Here is a 12827-nt window from a genome sequence, read left to right on the forward strand (position 1 = left end):
AAATGTTGCTTTTTATTTTGAAACCTTTAGAAATGACTAAAATTATGTGAAATGTGAAAATTATATAAAGTCTCGTTCAAATATAAAAGAAGTGAACATCTACATTTAAAAATGGGTCAATTTTGACCCAAAAATTAGAGTTAAAATAATAAGACTGTAAAAATATTAGAAAGTTTAAAAGTAAAAGTTTGTCAGATAAGAAAAAATCAATTTATTGGTATTTCTAATATAAGAAAGTGTCATTGATGTCCTGATTTCTGATTCAAGTGTCACTAAAAGCAGCTTTAGGATGAGAGTGGAGAACACCGGCGAGGAGGCCGGGTGTCTGTAAGGAGCTCCCATGATGCACCTCTCCAGTGACCACACCATGACTTCATCGTGGGCTCTTCTTCTTGTCCTGGTTCTGCTCTGTCATCAGTGAGTCTCAGCGATTCCTGAGACTCACTGATGCTTCCCAGCTCTGATCCGACCAGGAGATCACTCAGAAGTTAGTTTGACCTCCAGAGTTACCTCAAATAAATACGCTGGCGTTAAGTGCTTTAGAATGGAGCAGACAGCCACAGAACATTAGCATTTTGGAATGGGAGGCAGGAATGTGGGATTCAGCCGAGGGTTCTGGTCCTCCTCTGGTTCTGGTTTCACACATGGAATCGCTCAGTTGGGTCCAGCTCTCTGCGGTTTCCTCTGTGTTTATGTCAGTGTGCAAAACAGCTGAAGCTTCTCCAGAGTAAATATTTAGCTTCTGCTCGCCGTGTCTTCACGGCGTTTCCCAGATCCGTCTGCTTTGGTTCTGCTCTCCGTTTTCCCATCCATCCGTCCGTCGTTACTTCAGATTCTGATTTCAGCCGAATCCTGAAAACCCAACATGCGGTTTAGTTTCTGCAGGAGCTGGAAACAGCAGCTGAGGTGTTTCTTCATGCCTGGTCAGATCTTCAGCTGGTTCCTGGTCAGAACCCGTCGGTGTCACTCCATTAACTGCTGGTGAAAGGAGCACTTCCTGCTGGAGATCGTCATCACAAACTTCCATCTTTCTGCCCCACTTTCCGCTGATGTCTGCTGTCAGCGTTCCCGCCGCCAGCCTCCTCCCATCAGCTCACTTGTTGTCGTACTTCGTCTGAGACTTGAGGCTACAATTACAATCACGCACCTCGTGGCGCTCTGCGGCGCGGCGAGCTAATGAGCGATTGACTGAAGACGAGGAGGCTGTGGAGCTGCAGGTGCCGCCCTTCAGACTCTGAGAGCTTCCAGATCAGAGTTATTTATGAGACACGGCTGCTTGTTTCTGTGGTCAGAACATAAAAAAAATTAGTTTGTTTCAATAATTAGACATTTGGTTAGAGAGGAAATGTGGTGAGAAGATCTTACAGTTCAGGTTCCTCAAACAGTTCTTTGAGAATCATGACATTTATGGAATTCAGTGATTTAAGTGTCTTCTCATCAATTTATGAATGAAATCTTAAATAGATTTAATATTTCTATGTATTTAATTTGTTTTGGCTTTTTCTCTTGTTACCATAAATCAATCAAACGTCTTCAGTTTGATCTTCAACTACATCAAACTGGATTTTGGTTTCAGCGTCCAGCTTTACTGAGATGACTCCCCAATGATGAAGGTTCAGTGCTGAGAATCATCAAACTGTTGCTTCACTTCCTGAATGTGGCAGGAAGGGGAAGCGTCTGCGGCGGCGGGCAGGTGGTCATGAACAGACTGAGGGGTCAGAGCAGCTGGAAAGGTCGAATAGAAACCAAAATTTCCGTTTCAAAAAAGCAAAAAAAGCTTTGAAAGTAAATAAAAGATCTGAAAGTGAAAAAAAGTTTTGTAATTGAAATTTTGAGTTTTGAAATCTAAAAAAACAGAACATTTGAAGCAGAAAATAGTTCCATTTATTTTAGAATATCAAGACGTTTTGGACATTTCACTTTTTTTTTGGCCAAACACCAATATTTTTTTTTTTATTTCTTTTATTTGGGTTTCTAATCATTTTGGCCTCAACATAACTCCATACCATAAGACTAGAGGACACACTGGGAGCTGAAGCGACTTGAGTGAAGACTTCCAACAGAAACGCCGTCTGTCCATCACATTTGCAGATCAGGAAACGTCTCTGGAGATGTTTGAAACTGTGATGGAACAAGTTTTACAATCGCACTAAAAGCTTGAAATAAAAGCGTTAAATAATCCAGCAGGAGTCGGTGGCTGAGCCAGGCGTCTCGTTTTGTCAGCTGTTTGCTCCTCATTCCTTACACAAACACGTGAAGCGTGTCGCAGCGACCTCCTCCCGTCTTCCGCCGCTCGTCGCGGGCGGACGCAGGTAGATTTACACCCGCAGCTCTCTCCATAATTGAAGAGTTTCTCTGTTTCCGTTTCTCTGTCAGCACTTCTCCAATGAGCCCGTGGGCCTCTGGCACCTCCTGCTTCCTCTGGAGCGTGCACGTGAGTGCACGGAGAGGGTTCTTCAGGATGACCCGGTCCAGGACAGAACCTCCACTCACAACCAAACAGTGAAGACGTGGTTCTGTTCTGCTGACCTCTGAGGATCCTGATGGACCGACGGAGGAGTGTGGTCACTAATGAGGGAAACGGTGGCGTGAGGCGGAACGGGCTCGCCCCCCCCCCCTAATTACAACAGTAAAGGGCAGCAAATTAAAGCAGCTTAATGTCAGCAGCTGATTATCTGACGCTAATGTGGAGTTTGGTGGACGTTCCTGCGCAGAAGCTGCTGCTCAGATTACAGAATAATCCTGCAGAATTCTGAACTGTAGACGACAAGTTTGAGCTCCGAACCTCAAAGAGGTGAAGGTGGAGCTTTTAGAAAACACCTGTGAAGCTTAACGTTTGGAGTTTAGCTAATATTTGAGCAACATGCTAACATTTTTAGGCTAATTTAGAGTTTTGCTACTATTTTAGCAACAGGCTAACGCTTTTGATTAATTTCGTTTACAGAGGAATTTTAGGCTATTTTGGAGTTTAGCTAGTATATTAGCATCAAGGTACTTTTTTTGGCTAACTTGGCATCTACTGAGGTTTTTAGGCTATTTTGGATTTAAGATAATATTTTGGCTACATGCTAACGTTTTTGGCTCATTTGTTATCAACTGAAGTTTTTTTAGGATAATTTAGAGTTTAGCTTCTATTTTCGCGACAGGCTAAAATTTTTGACTAATTTAGTTTACTGAAGAATTTTAGGTTATTTGGGAGTTTAGTTAGTATTTAAGCAACACTCCATATTTTTGCAAAATTGGCATGTATTAGGGATTTTTCAGCAATTTTTCTACAAGTTTTTCTGAATTTTAGCTCTTTCATAGTTCTTTAACAAAATTTTCAGTCTTTTAGCAAACTGAACATTTTCAAATAGTTTTTGCGTTTTTAATTAATACCTTCAGCAATTAAAGTAAATTGCGTCACCTTTTTCAGCATAAAGCATTCACACCAGCATTATTGCAGGTAATGAAACTAATCTAGTTCATTTCTCCAATCTTTATGTAAATAATTAAACAAACGTTTTAAAATGTAAACCAGTAAATAGTCTGTTGTCTCCCGTCATAGTTCAGACTGGAATAAAACGTGACGTTCTGTGGTCTCGACTGGTCAGATTGAGAGAAAAAAAAAAACGTCTCTGATTGTGTTTGGGGCCAGGCCAAATGTGGAGGTGGGCCGGATGCGGCCCACGAGCCGTAGTTTGGAGACCCCTGGTCGAACCTGACAAAATCTCACATTTCCAGAGGTGGGGGGTTCAAATCCACATAACACAACAGTCAATGGAGTGGTGGCACGGAGCGGCGCTGAAAGATTCAGAATCCGAGTCTGTCTACAAGGAGAGAAACAAAGCTCGAGGCGTAGAGAAACAGGAACTGTGTGGTAATGAAAATATACCTGAGGGACGGCAGAAGGAGCGATGAGGAAGGAAAACAACACAGCTTCTATTCCAGGATACGTGTGATTCAATAGAAACGTCTCTGTTGACTATTTTTACAGGTCAGAGCTGAGACATGTTGCTGGAAAATAATGAAAAAAGAAAGGAACAGAGAAGATGAAGAAGTGAAGGAGAAACGAGAAGCAGGAAAAGAACGACCTCCTGACATCAATTCACACAGAAGTTTGTGGTTCTGGTGCCGCACCAGCCAAAAAAATCTCCTAATTTCAACATTAATAAATCCCGTTGCTTGTATTTGGGCTGTAAAATCCGCCTGAAGCCTTTAAAGATTTTCCGCAGCCGTCGAAAACGGCTTAATAGGAGCAGGATGTAATGGAGTCATGCTGGTGCGGTTTTCCTATTGATCCGTAACTCACGGATGCAGGTTCTGACGGCTGTCTCTGAACGTCTCTCCGACCACACTGTTTAACATGACAGCGCTTCGTGTGTGTGTTGATGTTTTTAATTGTGCTCCTCAGAGCTGAAGCAGAGGAAGCACATGTGGAGGCTTCCTCTGCTTCAGCTCGGAGCGTTCAAGTCAGACTGGAAGTTTGTGGGAGGGATTACGCCAAGCAAATCATCAGGCACAAGCTTTTTTGTACTTGTGTGTTCGTCTTTGTACACTTGTGGGGACCACAGTGCTTTACCATACGTTACGAGGACCTCTGTTGTAATGAGGACATTTGGGATTATTTTAATCTCTATGGAGTTATTTCTGAGGGTTAACATAAATAAAAGAGCTGGATAAATGATGTGGTCCTCAGACTCATGGGGACTGTGTAAAACCAAGACCTTCAAAGGTGCGTTAAAGGGTAACCAAACGCTAAATCAGCTTTTTCTTTGCTGTTTACCTCTGACTTTAACAGTGCTGACGATTGCTCCTTGACACATTTTTGAAAATTTAAAATAAACTTGTATAATTCTTTAATAAAATGGTCTAAAATTGTCTGTGCGCTGCCCCCTAAAGGTTGAAAGGAGGTATTACATTAGAATCTTTAACATAATGCAACTTTTGAACCATTAACTTGATCATTCCAGCAGATTGTGAAGGAGAAACGAGCCGCTTTTCTCCTTCACAATCTGCTGGAATGATCATGTTAGCTGTTGAAAAGTTACAGTAAATCAAAGAGCATAAACACTGGAGGTCCGGTCTCACAGAATTAAATATTGACTAAATCTAGTCCAGGTGGAGATAAAACAGCTGAACTAAAACCCCTTTTCTTCATTGCATTATTTCTTTCCCGTTTTCCAATCCTCTGCTGTCTTGAACTAAAGTATTTTCCTTCCTCTGACAGAAGCCACCACCCTCCCCGACACGGCGATCCCCACCTCTCCTAGGGCGGAGCAGACCACCCCCGCATGGAGATCTGGTAAGACGGACAGAAACTCTGATTTCAAGGCTCTTCGCTCTGATACACACAGATCTACTACAAACACACATCCGCTGATTCCCGCCACACATCCACACTCTCCTGCGCTGTTAAGGTCAATGTCATGATGTCAGCGTGGCGCTCCGGGCCTCGAGACTTTGAAGGATGCGGCGTTCACGAGTCCCATAGGAAGCTGAGTTTGAATGGAGATAAGCTCCGGCTGCCCGAGTCTCTCTCCCGCTCTTCCACACTCAGACACTCTGGGAATCTGATTTCACAGCTATGGGTCAATTTCACTGTCAGGCCAGAATTCCCAGTGGGATTTCGGCAGCTTCACTTTAAACATTTGTGGTTCATTCATGTACATACGTTACAGAGTAAAGAGCAAAAACCTTACAGTAAGATAACAGTGTAAACTGACATTCCTCCTTTCTCTCTGCGTAGCCACAACGCCATCACTGTCGGCCGTGTGCGACTTCGAGCAGAGTCTGTGCGGCTGGTCGGCCGATCCTCACTCCGGAGCCAGCTGGTCCCTGACCACGGCGGCCCACAGCTCACCGGGACACAGCTCGCACGGGACGAGGCAGGACCTGGCGCTTGGATCGGACAGTAAGAACAGCTCCTCAATGTGTTCAGCAGAGCGGATATCAAACTGTAACCAGAGAGCTCTCATCACCGACTAACAGTCCACTTGTTCCATTCTAACACACCAGGACGTGGACCCCTCTATTGGTTGAAATCCACAATAGTCACGTCAGATTTTTGGTATTTTTTGTGCATTTTAAGGATCGTATTGTTGATTTCCAGCTGATGTTCAGGCTGCTGTTAGATTCAACAAATCTGTCATCGAATTTGGATTCCTCTTTAATTCTGTTTTTACCTTTTTAATTAACAGACAGGAAATGTCATTTACAATGTAAACACCAACACAACCATCTCTAGCGTAAGGAACAGAGCTGTGGCATGACGTCTACTTAGATTATACTTAGATTAAGATGTCTGGATTAAGACATAGATTAAAGCCCAAACATGCACGTTCACTCACGGATGGAAAACTGTGACCACATTAGCAGCCGGATGAACAGCCAAGGCAGGAATTGAACCTCAGACCTTCTATTCAGAGGTTGACCGCTCCACCACAGCACTATAGTCGCCCTACCTGTCATTCACTGCAGGGGGGGGGGTTCTGTGCTTGAGATGGCATCACAGCGATAAAAAAGCCCAAACTTTCGGGTCAAAGAGGCGAGCGGCGTGCTGCTGGTGGACATCAGAAAACAGCGTGAACAGATCGGTGAACGTTTGGAGTCGTGTTTGAATCCTGACAGAAACTGAACGGCTCATTCAGAAGACTCATGGATGGAAAACTCCACGGTCCAGGGGTGCAGCGTCTGCTCTGCTGTCCGTACACCTGCAGATGGAGTCGTATTTACAGTCCACGCAGACACACGTCTGTCATTCGATCGTCTGCGTGTGGAGAACGCCATCAGCAGCTCCTCTGTGTGGTCGTCATGGTTACTTGAGATAACAGTGCTAGAGAAAAGTGCTAAATTATTAGCAGGAACCTGTTTGTCAGCCCAGGAAATCTGGATCGTGTTGTTGTCGTTTGTGTTGGTGTGACTGGTTCTGCAGATGAACGGGCCGATCCGGTTCATGTTCCGCAGGTCCGCTCGGTTCCGTCAGACGGATCTGTGCATGAAATAAAGAGCAGTGTGGACTCACAGGCTTTAACATAAAAAGGTTTCTAACATTTATAGCATGAATGTTGATGTTAAATTACTCATACTATGAAATGCAGTTCGACTCAAACATCATTTATCAGAAAAAAGGATGTTTTTAAAGGTTTATCCTAAAAACAAATAAGTCTAAAGTTGATTATCTTTGGTTTGGACTAAACAGAGAGACTCTTTATCTTTCATTATGTGGCTTTTAGCTTCATTCTATAAATCAGAAAACAGAAGGAGTCTGCTTTGGTTTATCTTTGAAAAATAAGTTATTTTCTTGATTTTAAAACGAAAATCAGCTTCAGGTTTCTAACGTATTACAGCTGGTTTACATGGAGCAGGAAACCGGATGTTTTCATGTATCTTGATGTAACTTCCTGCCAGAACTGATGCGGATCACATCTTAAACACAGCATAGACCAGACGCCGCTGCACGCCGTGAGCCTCCCACAGAGGACCGCGGCGTGACGTCTGGTGTGAACCTCTCCAGAGGTTAACACGGGCGCCAAATGGAGGCGGCCTCCGTTTCCGCGCCACTGTGAACCAGGCTGGCATTTCATCAGCTTTTGGTCTTCCTGATCCTTCCTCCAGATGAGGACGTCCACTGAACCACAGCTCTGATGGGATTCCTCTGGAACAGTTTTAGGAAGATTTAAAAACCAACAAAAGACTCTGATCTGATCTGATCTGATCCTTCACGTCTGAATCTTCATGGATCAGTAGCGTCATCCTGTCGGGATGGGTGGCGCTCCTCCTCACTGGAGCTCATTAAGAACCAAGCCGTCGTCCTGAGGAACATCCCAGCAGTGAGAGGATCCACCGGCAGCAACATGATGCAACCATTTCACCGCCATCTGCCGGCGTCTGCTCGCTCTTCATCACGGCGCCGTTCACAGCCGTAATCCACAACTTTCTCTTTAATCTCTTCTTGGGATTTTCCTCTGTTAGTATTTTTGTCACCTTGTCACAAACTCCTCCCTCTCCAGTTTTCCTCTTTCTTTAACTTCCTCTTGCGTTTTTCCGTCCCTCACCTCTCCACAGTTTCCTGTTCCGACTCCGTCCATCTTTACTGTGAAAGCACAAAGACAGTTTTATCAATCACACTCAGCGTTCCCTCCTCTGTGGCTCCGTGCACACGCTGACAGGCTCGCGCACGGAGCCCTGAGCGCTCCGATAAGTCCGGTGATGACTTCTGCAGCTTGAGCTCTCCATCCTCCCCGAGGCTCCACAAGTCGAGGTGCACAACTGCAGCAGTGTGGGTTATGTGGTGCTCATGAACGCTCGTGACCTCGCCGTCCGCGAGGTGTTCTGGTATCTGTTGGAATCATCCGGTTGGCCGAGCATCTCCTCCATGAGTTCTGCACCGAGTGTTTGTGTGAGGCTGTGAATTGACTCGTCTCTGTTTGACAGCAACATGACATTAAGTCGTGTTCTGCATTCGCCCGGCGCCGTGTCTGCACGCCGTCTCCGTATGCAAATCCACTCCCCAGTTTTTGTCATTAAGAGCCTTTTTAGGCTTTTTAAAAGAGAAAAGCCGACCGGCACACAGCTCATAAATTAATCTTTTGATCTGGAGTTCTTCACTCTGTGGGGATTTCTGCAGACAGCCGAGTTAAACCACGTGTGTTAAAGTCGAGGCCCGGGGGCCGGATGCGGCCCTCCAGATCATTTTATTTTATTGTTATTAATGACCCGATGTTATCTTGAGCTCATTTCTAATTTGTTTAATTCTAACAAAATATATTTTTATGGAGAGTAAAATATTAAAGTTATTTAAGGTTTAAGTTGATTTATTCTGGAATAATATTCCTGCCTTTTTATTATTCATAATTATGTTAAAAAGTTACAGTTTTAAAGTTTTAAAAATTGACATTCTGTTAGCTTTTTTGACTATTTTGGAATTTACTAAGATTTTTAGGCTATGTTGGAGTTTAGCTAATATTTAATGCTAGTTGTTTTGGCTACTTTAGGCTTTTTTCAGTTTTCTTAGCTATTATAAAGTTTTGCTATTTTTTCCGCTACATCCATCCATCCATCTTCTTGACCGCTTTGTCCCTTTCGGGGTTGCGGGGGTGCCGGAGCCTATCCCGACTACTGATGGGCGAAGGCGGGGTACACCCTGGACAGGTCGCCAGTCTGTCGCAGCGCCTCATTCACACACACATTCACTCTCACATTCACACCTAGGGACAATTTAGAGTCACCAATGAACCTATGAAGCATGTTTTTGGACGGTGGGAGGAAGCCGGAGTCCCCGGTGAAAACCCACGCATGCACGGGGAGAACATGCAAACTCCACACAGAAAGGTCCCAGCCGGGATTCGAACCGGGGCCTTCTCGCTGTGAGGCGAGAGCGCTAACCACCTGCGCCACCGTGCAGCCCTTTTTTCCGCTACATGTTAGTTATTTTGGCAAATCTATTTTTTTTGTTGTTTTGTTTTGTTTTAGATTAAATTGGCATTAAGATACTATTTTAGCTGTCAATCAGCTTCAGCGTTTTCAGCTTTTAGCTTCAGTGTATTTAACTATCAATTTCAGCATCTTCAACAGCCAAATTCAGCTTCTAACATTCACATTAGCATTATCACAGGTAATGGTATATATTTAGTTCATAATTATGTTAAAAAGTTACAGATTTAAAGTTTTAAAAACGTAGTTTTAGTTGGTTGAATAAGTGTTTCTCCTGTTCGTCCCGGGACCTCAGGTGTGTTTTGGATTTTGACCCCCCTGTCTTAAAGCTACAGATGAAGGAGCTCCAAACAGCTCAGCGTTTCTTTACAGACTCTGAATCTTCGGCTCTTCTGATCCCAAAGCTCCACCTGCTAATAGGAAAGAATCCGGGAATGGAACACGCACCAGCAAAGCTCCCACCGAACACGGAGATGCAGAGAACCACACACACATACATGTTCCCTCAGAGACAGTCCTGCCTCTCCCCCCGCGGAGACGTCTTAATTAATTCCCTCCCTTCGTACGTCGGCTGAGATCAAACGCACAACCTCGGAACCACGCTGCAACTCTCCTCACTGTTTAATGAGCCGCTGTAATTTAGGTTACGCTTGTTTTCGGAGCCTCCGAGGGGAGAGCGGAGTCACCTCCATCCACACAGCATCCAGAACCGGTCCAGAACCGGTCCAGACTTCTGTCACTGAAGCGCTCAGGCTGTTGGTCTTCAGTGGAGCTGTTGTTCTCCGGCGGAAAAACAACAAAACAACAACAAAGCACAACAGACGCAGCTGCAGTGATTGTGGATTTGTGGGGGAACAATCTCTGTTTTTTCTTTCGTTTTCTTCACTTTCTTCATCCGTTCCTCGACTCCCGGCTCTCTAACCATCCATGTGAGCGGGCGTCACGCTCTCAGGAATGTTCTGGACGTCCGCGGTGATGAAGAGGTTCTCCTGTTTGTGGTCGACCGCAGAGTGATGGCGGTTCTGCCTGCAGAACTGCACCGGCTGGAAGAGGCAGTAAAGTCTGTTAATGAGATGAACGCTCACAGAAAACTGTTTGTGGTTTCATGAGCAGAAAGACTTTACAGCTGCTGGATATTCATCAAACTGCAGTTGGAGAATGTGACTGTAAAGGACATTTCCTGCAGAAATACGTCTGAGTAATGTCAAAAGAACGTTCTTAGTGTTGCTTTGCAGCATGAATGTACGGAGAAGAAGATATTTTATTTAGGTACAAATGTTGAATAAATTGCTGAAGATTTGTGCTGAAAACATCCTGAAGTTATGAAAGGTTAAAGCTGCAGAAGAGACGTTCCCGTGTGCAGTAATATTAAAGTTTTGTTGGAATACTAAAACTATAAGTTGTTAAATGGCAGAAGATAGAAATAAAGTCCATAAACGACAGAAAACAAACAAGAAAAGATTAAAAATACAAAAAACATTAAGTTCATTGATAAATTGAGAAGAACTAAATGATGCCAAATAGTTTTAAATTATAATATTATAAAGTTTGTCTAAGAGAATGTGTCAATAGGGGCAACATTTAATAGGACTAACATGTTACAGAAATTAATATATTTAAAAAAGAAAAAATCCCAAAAGCTTTTTGTAATCAGGAATCTGTTCAATTGTAGAAATATCTCCAAACATGAACTTGGGCTTCAGTTCACGTCTCCGCAGTATTAAAGTTTACAAACAAAAACCTTTTTTTTTTTATTATGACTTTAAATCTTGTACATTTACGAGAAATAAGTCGTATATTTATGACTTTTTTTCTCATAAACTTGTGAGAATAAATGAGAACGGCTCCTCTGAGGGTAACAAACGATATGACACCTTACCAAGTCCTGTCATACCTGTACGGCCCGACACCTGGACAACATGTTACAGTGGAGATGATGTTCACACTTCCGAGTGATTCCATTCACTTTCATTGTGGATTGTGAAGCATTTTATTTCTTTTTGGACAAACTGTTGTTTTGCGTTTGTGTTCCTGTTTTGCTGGATGTGGAAAACTTCACTTTCTCATCAGCAAAAACTGAACATTTCTGACAGATTCAGACTTCTTCTCCCTCCACTAAAACGACTTTTCCCAGGTTCCCTGACGTCCTTCTCCGCCTCTTTTCCAGACTTTTCTGGGAACTATCTGAACCTGGACGCCGGCAGCCACAGCCAGCAGAAGAAGGCCCGGCTGCTGAGCCCGGAGGTGGAGCCGGAGCGAGGCCCGCTCTGCCTGCAGTTCCACTACCAGCTCCAGGGGGAGGCCCAGGGCAGCCTGAGGGTCCTGCTGAGGGACAGCGACCTGGACGAGACCCTCCTGTGGGAGCTGAGAGGGGACCAGGGGCCTCACTGGAGGGAGGGCCGAACCATCCTGCCCCAGAGCCCCAAAGAGTACCAGGTACGGCGGCTGCAGCCCTGCAGCTCCAGAAGAGCTTCTGCTCACTCTGTGTCTTTGGGGTCCAGGTGGTGTTTGAGGGTTTCTTTGAGAACCCGACCAGAGGCCACATCCGGATAGACAACATCCACATGAGCGACAGCATCCAGCTGGAGCAGTGTGCACGTGAGTCTCTGCGATTACTGACCAACTCCAAGAACTTTATTATTTCACTCGTGTCAGTCCGGTCACTTCCTCTGCCTACTTCCTCCTTCGTTTCTGTCTTTTCCTGTTTTGTTATTTTTACAGTTTATGTCAGCAGAACAGCTCCGTCCTCACGACCCTTTGATTCTGCTCCAGCTCTCCTTCACTTTTCTCTTCCGCTTTTCCTCCTTTCATCCCGTCTTCCAGCCAAGTTTCCTTTAATCAGTGATGAATGTTTATGAGAGATAAGGAAGACAGAAGCGTTATAAGATTACCGCAAAGACAAAGGAGAGACGGTAGACGCTGCAAACAGCTCTGACCTCCAGTGGCTGGCCTGACTCACATGAGTCAGGTCACCAGATTATGTCTCGACCCACGAGATTTGGCCTCGACTCACGAGATTCGGCCTCGACCCACGAGATTTAGTCTTGACCAGGGCCGTGCAGATACATTTGGAGGGGCAGGTGCTCAAAGTTAAAAAAAGGGCACATGGAACAAAAATTTGAAGCACCGCACAACACACCTTACAATATGGTGCTGATTCATGATCTGCCGTTAATTATTATTCATTAGTAAAAATAATAAAAAAAAAATTATATGAAATACTGTGTCTTTGCATTTGTACATATTCATTTTTTATATAGCCCATATTTACAAAACACAGATTGCTAGCTTCAAGGAGACAAACTACGATTCAAAATTAACCGACACTGTAACCAAATAATGCTAGATTACTAATCTAAAAATTCACTTTAAAATATCGGATGAAGGGACATTACAATAGTAACCAGAGCAAA

General features: G+C 44.1%; 1 protein-coding gene and 1 long non-coding RNA gene across 4 annotated transcripts in view; one reads left to right on the forward strand and one right to left on the reverse strand.

The window, feature by feature from the left end:
• The window catches only part of LOC112155447 (neuropilin-2), an 84301-nt gene that overhangs the window by 58412 nt on the left and 13062 nt on the right, over positions 1-12827 (forward strand). For all 3 annotated transcript variants that reach the window (XM_036209609.1, XM_036209610.1, XM_024287068.2), the window contains exons 12-15: positions 5210-5284; positions 5729-5893; positions 11582-11850; positions 11916-12012. In XM_036209609.1, coding sequence (XP_036065502.1) covers positions 5210-5284; positions 5729-5893; positions 11582-11850; positions 11916-12012 — 606 coding nt within the window. The remainder of the gene's footprint in view (positions 1-5209; positions 5285-5728; positions 5894-11581; positions 11851-11915; positions 12013-12827) is intronic.
• Positions 6046-12827, reverse strand: part of LOC118597912 — a 38642-nt gene continuing 31860 nt past the window's right edge. Inside the window, exon 5 of the long non-coding RNA XR_004946920.1 lies at positions 6046-6970. This is a non-coding gene — a long non-coding RNA (uncharacterized LOC118597912). The remainder of the gene's footprint in view (positions 6971-12827) is intronic.

Source organism: Oryzias melastigma, linkage group LG21, assembly GCF_002922805.2.
Source record: "Oryzias melastigma strain HK-1 linkage group LG21, ASM292280v2, whole genome shotgun sequence".
NCBI classification, from domain to species: Eukaryota; Metazoa; Chordata; class Actinopteri; order Beloniformes; family Adrianichthyidae; genus Oryzias; species Oryzias melastigma.